General features: G+C 38.5%; 2 protein-coding genes across 7 annotated transcripts in view; one reads left to right on the top strand and one right to left on the bottom strand.

The window, feature by feature from the left end:
* Positions 1-9092, bottom strand: part of Mettl15 (methyltransferase like 15) — a 256971-nt gene extending 247879 nt beyond the window's left edge. Inside the window, exons 1-3 of one of the 4 annotated variants that reach the window (XM_008851188.3) lie at positions 8956-9092; positions 6842-7075; positions 3088-3374 (exon numbers count right to left, since the gene is read on the bottom strand). In XM_008851188.3, coding sequence (XP_008849410.1) covers positions 3088-3357 — 270 coding nt within the window. In that variant the 5' untranslated portion in view covers positions 3358-3374; positions 6842-7075; positions 8956-9092. The other 3 variants (XM_017802827.2, XM_008851182.3, XM_029555116.1) reach the window with 3 other exon arrangements.
* Positions 9093-9110: 18 nt separating this feature from the next.
* The window catches only part of Kif18a (kinesin family member 18A), a 67301-nt gene continuing 65160 nt past the window's right edge, over positions 9111-11251 (top strand). For 2 of the 3 annotated variants that reach the window (XM_008851170.3, XM_029555108.1), the window contains exon 1: positions 9111-9214. The gene's annotated coding sequence lies outside the window, so the exon portion shown is untranslated. The remainder of the gene's footprint in view (positions 9215-11251) is intronic. The other variant, XM_029555105.1, reaches the window with a different exon arrangement.

Raw genomic sequence — 11251 nt, 5'->3', positions numbered from 1 at the left:
ATATAAAACCTCTATAGATTCTTGAAGCATTTCATACAAAGAGACCTCACTGTATTTGCGTGTGAACTTTACAGCACAGCTGTAAATGTGGAGTGCCAACTCTTCTGTAAATAAACCCCTACCCTAAGCTCTGTAAAAAAATAATAATAAATAATTTTTTAAGACTTCATTTAATTTTATTGGCAATAATACTAGTAGGAAAGGTATGATGGTTAATTTCATGTATTAATTTGAGTTACAGTGTCCAGAAATTTGATCAAACATTATTCTAGAAGTTTGTGAGGTGATTTTAGAATAACAGCAGTATTTAAATAGACAGGCTGTGAGAAAAGCAAATTAACCTCATAATATAGGTAATCAGTGAAAAGAGTTAATAGAACAAATACTAATCTTCACTAAAGTAGGAAAAAACTCAGTATACTTCCTTTGGTCAAGCTGCTACTGCCCTGGGTCTCCAGCCTGTCAGCCAATCCTGGTGATTACTGATTCTATAAATCATGTGCCAATTCTCTAATATCCCTATCTCCCCCACATGTATCATATATGCACAGGCACATATATACATCAGTCCTTCCTTATCTGTCATTCCATGTTCTGCAGTTTCAGGCACACAGAATAATGTGGGGCTTGTTTTAGAATGAAACAATTCATACATTTTAAATTGTACAGAGCTTTAAGTAGAATGAGAAGAATCTCACTCTTGTCATCCCATCTAAGACATGAATTGCTTCTTCTGTCTAAGCTACCCATTGCTAGTATTTTAGCAGCTTTCTTCATTATCTTATCAACATTATACTGCTTCTGTTTAAGAAACTCTTGGTGTACTTAATAATAGTCTCTAAAGACAAGAATTGAGATACTGACAATTCAGACACACCAAAGTGAAACCACAAATAAAGTGAAAAGGTAAAATTCTTGACTTAATAAGGAAAGAAAAAAATTAATTGCTGACATTAAGATCTATAGTAAGAATTAATAGGTATAAACATACGATAGATAAGGTTGGTGTCTTATTTTATTATTGCTATGATAAAAACACTGCCCAAAACCAACTTGGGGAGGAAAGGGTTTATTTGGCTTACTGCACAGTTCACCATCAAGAAAAGTCAAGGCAGGAACTCAGGGCAGGAACCTAGAGGTAGGAACCTGGAGCAAAGACCATCCATGGAAGAACTCTGCTTACTGGCTTGCTCCTCTGGGCTATGTTCAGCCCACTTTCTTACACAACTTGGGACCATCTGCCCAGGGCACAACCCACAGTGAGCTGGATCTTCCCATATCACTCAGCAATCAAGAAAATGACCCACAGACATGGCCATAGAAGCAATTCCTCAACTGAGATTCCCTTTACCCAGGTGAGTCAGGTTGACAACTAAAGCTATCCAACACAGTTGGATAGTATCCATGTTCCCAAATATACATGGTCTTGGAACACACCATCCACAATATAAACATGAGATTACTGTACATACACACATACACACACACATACACACACACACACACACACACACACACACACACACACACACACACACTGGTTTATACTCCAAGGGTTCACATTTGAGATGTTTATTCTCCAGGGGGCAATGTTAGAGGTGGGTTAATCTTTAAGAACTGGGGCCTAGTGTGAGAGGAGGGGATAGGATCACCAAGGGTACTGATCTCAGAAAAAAACTAATGAAATTCTTACAAGACACTTGATATAAATGAACAAGGCTGGCCTCTCCCCATGTTCTAGCTTCCTACTGCACCACGTAAATTCTCCCTCTCATATGTGTGACCTCCATGATGTGATCCACCATGATGTGATATAAATGATGGATCCCTCAGTATAGCTGGTACCAAGGTGTTTAGATGTTTAGCCTCTAAAATTGAGCTACACATCTTTTCTTTAAAAGTCACCCAACCTCAGCTACTTTATAATAGAAGTAAAAACACATGGCTGGCACATACACACACACACACCACAATATTGGTTCTTTTTCTTTGGACAGTTGTGACTAATACAGGATACTGGAAAATTAAAGCAAAAAAGAAAAAAAAACAGGAATACAAATTCAAATACATATCTTGTCTCTAATCATTGCTGAAAAGATTATAGAGTTCTCAAGAGACTATCTTGTGATTGAGTTTCCATACCCTAACCACTAAGCTGGTGAAAATTTTTTTTGAAATCTGATTTGGTAAAACAAATTAACTCTGGGAAATAATTTCTCAGATCCTTAAAGGGTAAGCATAGTTCACTTCTTCTACAGGTAAGAGAAGCATTTATCCATAGAAAGGCTTGTACACAAATGTCATAACAGTCACATCCACATTAGCCACAAAAGAGCAAAAGTCATAAATGACCATCAACTGATAAATGGTAAATAAAATGCAGTATACCCATTACATGGAAGATTCAGCAATAAAAAAAGAACAAAGTGGGGCTGGGGTGTAGCTCAGTAACAGAGCACTGCCTAAGATGCATAAAGCTCTGACTTTGATGCTGAACACCACAAAATAAATAAGTAAATAAAATAGTTTAAAAGCACATGCTAAAGCATGGATAAGCCATTAAGTAAAAGAATGTCAGGAAAGAAAACTACATATTAGGCAAATTAAGAAAGAAAAAAACACAGATTAGTGGCTTTCAGGGACTAGAGAAAGGTAAACAGAGATTTAGTGCCAATGGATATGAGGTTTCTTAAGGGGTGATGAAAATGTTCCTAAATCAGTGCATTGGTGATTGCACCATTTGAACAGAGTAAATACTGAATTGTGCACTGAAAAGGTGAATACTTCAATTGGTGAATTGCAATTTTTTAAAAAAAGTTACAAAATAAAAAAAACAAATCAAGGGGCTGGAGAGATAGTGCAGAGGTTAAGAGCACTGACTGCTCTTGCAGAGGACCTGGGTTCAATTCCCAGCACCCACATGGTGATTAACAACCATCTATAGCTCCAGTTCCAGGGTATCTGACGCCCTCTTCTGATGTCCATGGTCATTTCCCGATATGGGTGCACTTACATACATGCAGCCAACACACTAGTACACATAAAATAAAAATAATAAATAAAAACATTAAAAAAAAATCAACTCACCTGCCCTTTTTGTGGTGCCAAACAGCGAACAACTTCATCCACCATGACTGGAATATGCAGTGGAGCTGTGGCTTCAGCATCTCTGTCTTCAAGTCTATGCAGCTTCTCAGCTCCACACTGAGCTCCTTGTTCCTGGGCTTCATAGTCAGTATGTATTTCTACTGTTGAATGCAATTTCTTTGCCCAGACACCTAAATGAATTATGCCAGACTCCACTGAGAATGAAAAACGTCCTTTATATATTCTACAAAAATAAGGGTGTCGAAGCATTCTGTAGGCCAACAAATCTAAAAGAGAAAGTTAAAATATGATGACTTTTGGGTTTTATAAAGTTATAATTCTTGAGAGAAAGATAATTAATATGAGAAATTTTAATACAATAAGAAAAATGTAGAGTCATCATCTGAACAAGTTGACTAACTTCCTTATATAAAACAAGGAACCTAAAAGAAAATGTTCAAGCATAATTTAAATATAATTTCTCAGTGATACAGTGAATACATCTTTAATTCCAGCAATTAGGAGGATGAGGCAGGATTGCCATGAGTTCAAACCAACATGAACTACTGTGAGACATTGTCTCAAAACATTGACTAATAAGTGTAATTTTGATGTGGCCTCATAAGCTCTAAAATTATTAATTTTTAACCCTCATCAATATGAAAATTAGTTATTCATCACTTCTAAAATATGTTTTTTAATTAGTTCTAAATTCAGTGACTTAAATTTTTTTAAAAAAGCAAGCTAGATAATGAAAGTGGATATAAATGTTCTACTCTAGGTTCAGGCCATCTTTTATTTCAAGCATTTTTATTTTTCTCACAATGTGAAATTAACATCCTTGATGTAGTTTTGTATGAATGATTGAATATGGACACCCAAAGAGAAAAAATGATGACATTGTGAAAGTCTTGCTGATTCTCTGACAAAACTATCTCACTACAACATGTATCACTAGAGTGCATACTTGCTTACACTACAACTTAACAAATTCAGCTGGAAACATTGGGAATTTATTATTTTTAATTTCCTGCAATGCCTAGATTAAATCCAGCTTATATGTGCTACATATACGAACAACCACTGAGTTATATTCCCAGCACTTGTTTTATTGAGACAGTCTTGCTATGTAGCCAAGGATAACTAGAAACTTGATAGGTGCCTCTGCTTCCTAAATACTAAAAATAAAGGCACATGACAGGAAACTGGGCTACACTTTAGTATTTCCTATCCACCTTTTGGATTTGGTTCATCTATATAGGGTTTGTTGATATTGTTGCTATTTGTTGCTGTTCTGTTGTTGCTTGGGGGGTTGCTGTTGGTATTTTGTGGGGGGTTCTTTTTCTTAGGCTCTTTTGGTGTTAAACATTGAACCCAGAGTCTATATACACTAAGATCATTCTCTACCTCTAAGCTATATCCCCAGATCCCTACCCTTGATTATCTGCCCTCTCTGCCCTAAAACCAAGCAAGTAGATGAAAAAAGTCCTTAAAGTTCTCATACTTTCTCCCTCTTCTTCTTCCATTTATACTTCTGAATTTACACTTCTGGGGGGGGGGATATTGACATAAACATATTAACAGAAGGGTTTTTGAAAGTATGCTTCATCCAATTAGCTTCAAACAATGTTTTGAATATTATCTCAGTAAATCCCAGTTGGCACTACTCTTTCTTTCTCATGGATTAAGGGTTAAGAACAAGTCCCATAACTTTGCATGAAATCTCATGAACTTAGTGTGCTTAATAAGTGGGGGTTTGGGGAGGAGACATACAAATGAATGAAAACTTTCAGATTTCACGGAATCAAATTTTTTTAGTCTTCACTTCAGGAAATTTAACCTGTCTGCCCCACTAAATCTTCATGTTTTGAAAATGCTCAAAGAAACAAATCCCATATATTATTACTTCCTTTTGCAATAGAAAATGAAGAGTCAATCACATGTACTGACCAAAACAGAATGAAGCACAAATATACATAAATATGTTATATAAATATAACATGAATAAAATGCTACCTTAAGGATAATACACTAACTTTATCGAAGAAACAGTCCATTGGATTATGTAACAATGTGAAACAGGGAAAGTAGGGGAGGAAAAGTAAACTAGAAATGAGATTCTGAAGTAAATTTCTGGATCTTAAACATCAACAAATTAATCAACCGTTAATTATGCTTTAGGCTCTCCAAAAAACTTACACACAGCAAACCCAACTGCTTTCTAAGTTGGTGTATCTATTTTTTTTAATAATGACTAATTTTTGTTCAGCACTAAGTGGTAACAATTCTAAGCATACTACATGTTTTAACTCTCTTTCCATAATATTTAAATCTTTTCCATAACATTTGGAGATTCACACTATTATTCCTATATTACAGCTGAAGAAAATGAAAAAGATAAATTATTTGCACCTAGCCAGAGTCATAACTGTGATAACTATGTAACCACAAGAGATGTCTTCAGAGCCTGAAATCTTAGTCTCCAATGGATCATATTTAATGTGTTCAAGTATTTCAATGGTACACTACACTATGTATGTATAACATCTCAGGAATCGTATTTTTAATGGAGATTGCCTCCACTTGGAAGTAACAGTGTGTTGTGAGATAGCCAATAAAAGACTTACAATATGTCAGGCAAAGAGTGGAATCCAGAATATTTAAACAAGCTATTCTATGTCCAGATTATTTTAAAACTTATTTTTACTATTTTTAACTGTGGGGTGTGTGTATATGTACGTGCGCTGGTGTCCAAGGTCAGAGGCACTGGTTTTCCCAGGAACTGGGATCACAGGCAGTTGTGAGCTTACAGATGTGGGCGCTAGGGACCAAACTCAGGTCCTCAGCAAAAGCAGTACACACTCTTAATCACTGAGACATCTCTCCAGCTCTATGCCCAGACTTTGACATTTTTTTTAATGGAAGTATTGTTGTCAATTAAAATATCAGGAACTATGTGGGGAAAAAGTAAGTAAAAATAGACACAAAAATATTACCACCAGCATTTTATTCTTTATTGTACTCAATTTCTATGTATTTATTCAACTATTTTCAAAGCAAAACGCTAACTGGCTAGTAATGCAGGTAAACATAGGGAAAGGGCTCCAAATAAATGATTATTTGTAATTGTTATTTCCTGGAATACATTCCTAAAAATTAATAGGAGCAAACTGTAAATTCCTTCTTTGTAGCCTAGACTCCAAATCAACAACCCTGATCCCCTGGTAATCTTGTAAAATTGTTAGGTTTACTGCCAGTTTGTAAAACTGGTCTCTAAAGCAGATTGCACTGTGTTCTAGATAAGTCACTTCACTTTTCTCTACCAGAAAGTTTCTTTAAGCTTTGAGACTTGAAAATTGGACAGATTACTCCTTTAATTTCGGGACTACGACGTGATGCCTCTGAAGTACCCTCAAGGGTACTGAAGGTTAACTATGATTAGTCTGCCCTGGGCGGAAATGTTTGGAAGTGTAATTTTAAAGGGAAAAAAAAAAGGCGATCTGGAGGCTGTTAACTCGAATATAGAAAAAAAGTGAAAGTGAAAAGCATACTAAAGGGAAGGAAGAATGCCAAACAACTCTATTCTGACCAGGGCAAACTGCTGGGAAGCTTCAAAGTCAGGCTGACAAGTGGGGGGCGAGGAAGTCGGAGGACAGATGTCATTCCCTGGCAGAGGGAGATCCGCCCATCTTCCCGCCCGTGCACCCAAAGAGCACTGTCTCCAGAAAGAACCAGGGTTGGGCCACCTCCTCACCTGAGGCACGAAGATTTCTCAAGCAGTCTTTAAGTGGGGCCAGCGACAACGCTAAAACGTAAGAGTACCTGAGTGTGTGTTACACCTATGTCCCGGGCCTGGGGGAAACTTGTAAGAACGGACAGGTTGGCCCCACGTCCGTCCCAGCAACTGAGGACCAACAGCCTTTGGTTCCGCTGCTTCCAGCCTCAGCTGCCAAAAGGTCTCCTGGGTCAGAGGTTTCCAAAAAACTTCCTGGGGAAAGAAGGATAAGACCTGACCGTTGCCATGTTTAAATTCACTTTTAAGGGTTTAAAAATATTTGGATGTCTAACACACGTTAAATGTAACTTTCAATTTTCCTTCTCTTCTGTTGACTATAAAAATATATTAAATTTGTAATGGCACCGCATTTAATTGTACAGTGGTCCAATTTCTAACCAAAGGTGAAAATACCAATGTCCCAACCTCTTTAGCTCTGTATGTGCGGAGTTTAGATTCTTTTTCTTCTTCTTTTTTTTTCTTTAATTTTCCCCCACCCCCAAAAAAGGTCATTCTTTTCTCCAGTTATACTTCTACTAAAGATTCGCCAGCTGGCAAAGTAGTGACATTGACTGCAATGTCCAAGTCTCTCCGCTATTATCAAATGTATGATTCCTTGAGCATTTGCATCTCATAATCTGAACAGTGCTGTACAGAAAGTGCAATGCTAAACTGAAATTAAATGTAGAGTATGTGGATTAGTTAGATGTCAAAAACAAAAGAAAAAGATGAAATTTAAAACTTTGATTTACTTGTTCACTTACCAATGCAATTGTACAAGATTGGTAAGATAAACATTTTTTTCAAACTAGATTAAAATACCATTTTATAGTGACTTAACCTAGGAAGTATTTCAGAGACAAATTTTTATTGATTTGTGCAAGACAAATATTTCCCTATATTGTCCGAAACTTCAGTTTTCTCTCAGTAAAATGAAAGTAACAATGCCTACATCTTATAGGCTGTTTTGAAATGGGTGAGGTAACATGTAAAGTGATTAACAATATGCCTGAGACCCTAAAGGTAAAGTAATATACAGCATAGGGCATATTAGAAACAAAATTAACAGACTTCTCAATTTTATTACCAAACTATTACTACACAAATAATGTCATTAGCCGTTACATATAATGCAGCCAGCAATATGTAGTAACTTTACTGATGTTCTATCCAAGATTCAGAAATAATCATATAAAATTCATGATACATAATATACAATGCTCACATTTTTTTTCTTCCAGTAGAAATACAGACTGTCCATGACCTACGAGTTTTACATATGAAACAACACTAAGAACACTCTACACTAACGCATCCTATTTGTACAGTGAGATATAATTTCCAGAATCTAAACTCCAAGAGGGCAAGGAAGTTGACTTCATTATGTACTAAAAGTGTCCTCCTAAATATTTTCTAAATAAACTAAATAAACGGAAAAACAGTAACATAAAGAACAATGACATTCGGATCCTGAGGGAGCAAGTCTGTAATTGACTGGCAGAAGACTTGCTTAGCAGGCAAGAGTCCCTGGGTTGGGTCCTCTGCACTACAAATATAAAATACCCTGCAAAATGAAAATGAGTTATCTTAGCAAAAATATTTCCCATTTACTATTTCTTCTTTAACTATACAACCAGAAATTCAATCTGGGACTTAAAATGAATCACTTCATCCAATAATGAATTAAGCCAATATCGTTAACGGAATTTATTTTGTAATGTCATCATCATTACAGCATGTAAAAAGCAGACAATTACCAATTTTAGTCAGCACTAACGAGAGCCCTGGCAAGGGAACCCGGGAACCTGGAGTCAGAAGACTTGTACTTCCAATTACCTCTGGTGAAGAGGCCCCATACTTTCCAGGGCTTGAAACCTAATCACTTAGAAGCCTGGTTAATCTAAGGGGAAAAGAACCCAAATCCACTAATCCACACCGGACAGATCCCGCCTTTCCCGTTAGGAGGAGGGGACAACCCAACCCAGCCCACAAGGCCTCACTCACAGCCTGACCCCCGAGATACTACCCTGATCTGATCCCAAGTGGGCCGGGTGGCAGCCTCCCATCTGCGCCTCTGCCCTAGCTCCGCCCACCTTGGCCACCGCTTCCGGAAACCACCGCGCGCGTTGCCCCGGCGACGCACGGACAAGCCTCTTCCACCCCGCCCGTTAGGCCTAGCTTCTGGCGCCTATCTGCAACGCGCCTCGGTAGCGTCCGACGTGATGACGTCATGAGAGCGGCAGCCAATGAAACGCTGAGTTAAGGAAGCTGGCTTGGGTTTGAATCTTGTGGTTGAGTTTGAAGCGCCGGGAGGCCGAGCTTGAGGTGAAGTGGTCGTGCTCGTTCTTCTGGGTGAGTGAGGGGGACTCAGTGTCTAGGGGCGCGGCCGTCCAGTCCCCGAAGTCTCCTAGAGCGGAGGCCTGGCCCCAGGACTCGGGGCGTTCGGCAGGATTGCGGACGCCGCTGGGGGGCCGGGGATCCGGGTCTGGGGCGGTGGAGGGGGGTGGGCTGGCAGGTAGCAGCCGATGCTGCCGGCAGAGTCTGCAGGGCCAGCCCACTGCTCCCGGCTGAAGCCCATGGCCTCCGCCCGTCGCTCCCGATAGCCAGTCCGAGCCTTTAAAGGGGAGCTTGGCCGCGGTCCCAGGCTCCGGCCGAGGACTTTTAACAGTCCAGCCCCTTGGCTGTGCGGCTCCTTCCGGATTCCAAATTGGAGTTTCGTTTCCCACGCCCCGGAGTGTGCTACTTCTTGGCGTAGTTGTCTAGTGGTGAGCTTTCGGGCTTGCAACTTCGAGTGGAGGGGCCTCTCTGCGGTTCTCTGGTCAGTCGGGAGCCCATTTGGAGCATCCGGCAAGTCGTGCCCGGACTGCCCACCTGTAATTGCCCAGCATCGCTTGAGAAGATGAAAAGTGCCTGGAAGCACTAAGAAGCAGTCCCGCATTCTGCCGTTTCTAAAAGACTCCTTTAGGACTCGTTAGCCTTGCCCTTACAAAGAAGCTTGTGCTGGCTGACTGTGGTTCATTGTTGTATGAAAGGGGACTATTGGACTAGAAGTAATTTGATGATGTCATTCAACTACATGCAGTTCCCACCTTGGGTTTTAAGAGGTTTTCTTGAACTTTGGTGCTACAGAATACGAAACCCACAGATGAGATAGTATTTGCTATTAAGTTTGTATTATTTTGTAAGAGTTTTTGCAGTAAACAAAGACTATCTGCTTGAGCAGTAATCTTACATTATTGGACCTGTATTTATAAATTCATAAGATTTTTAATTTTAAAGAGCATGGCGTCCCACCATAGGTACACCTCAAATCAAATGAAGAGTCCACTAAGAGTGCTTCCCTTCTTCCACCGAACTTTTCTTCACTGATATTTGTAAGTTAGTAGAGTCTAAATATAACACAGAAGTTACTGTAAAGAAAGATTAAAGCTAGATAGAAACTGAAAATGAGGATAGTTCTCGGTCCAAAGCAGTGTTTATTGAATCAGAATCTAATTGAGATTTGAGTTTGAAGTAATTCATAGCTGCCTCACTCTACTTCTACACCTTTTTTGGAAGCATTCTTTTCATTTTTTTAAATCATGGAATTTGGATTTGAACCTGGGCCTGCATTCTGACACCCCATTCCTTAGCAGTGTCATTTGGAGAAATTACTAAGTTCCTGTTTGTAAAAACACAAACAATAGAACCAACCTTGTATGCTTATACAAGTTTGGATGACATGCTAATTGTCAAATGTTTACTATAATGCCTAGCCGAGTAACTCAGATGATCCTCACTATTACTTGGCTGTCACCATATTAACCTAGACTTCTTTATAGCACATTTGCTAAGAAAAGCTACTTTATGATATTAGATAACCATAACAAGCATTATTGTCAGTTATATTGCAACATTCACTCAAGAGCTCCTGTGCTAAGGTCTGAGGTTTCTGTAAAAATATAACTATAATAGAGTTTACTAATTGGTGAAGGATGAGGGAAATGAAAGATATTAATGCAAACCTACAAACTAAGCTATAATTCATGGACTCTGACATCGCAGCATAGAGAATGCATGGTGATAAATTAATTTGATTATATAACTTGACTATGGGTAATTCTTATTGCCAATTAAATGTATTAATATTTTTTAAAGCAAATATATATTACTTAAGGAAAAACCTCTAAGGCCTGTACATGAATAAAATGCATTTTGAATTCTGTGTGCTTTATATAGTTTTATTAGTCAATTTTTTTGTTAGTCATATATTGGAGAATAATTTGATGTTGTGTCATACAGCACTGTTCACCTTTTCCCTATAGTACTTGCTATCTGTGTCTTTACTTGTCTGTATTAATATGGTCTTAGTGTCTGTTTCTCTAGCCCCATACTACTAGCAACAAATGC

The sequence above is a fragment of the Nannospalax galili genome, unplaced genomic scaffold, assembly GCF_000622305.1.
Source record: "Nannospalax galili isolate Female #2095 unplaced genomic scaffold, S.galili_v1.0 scaffold11, whole genome shotgun sequence".
Taxonomy (NCBI): domain Eukaryota; kingdom Metazoa; phylum Chordata; class Mammalia; order Rodentia; family Spalacidae; genus Nannospalax; species Nannospalax galili.
Note: the sequence above shows the minus strand (reverse complement) of the source record. Positions and strands in the feature narration are given on the sequence as shown.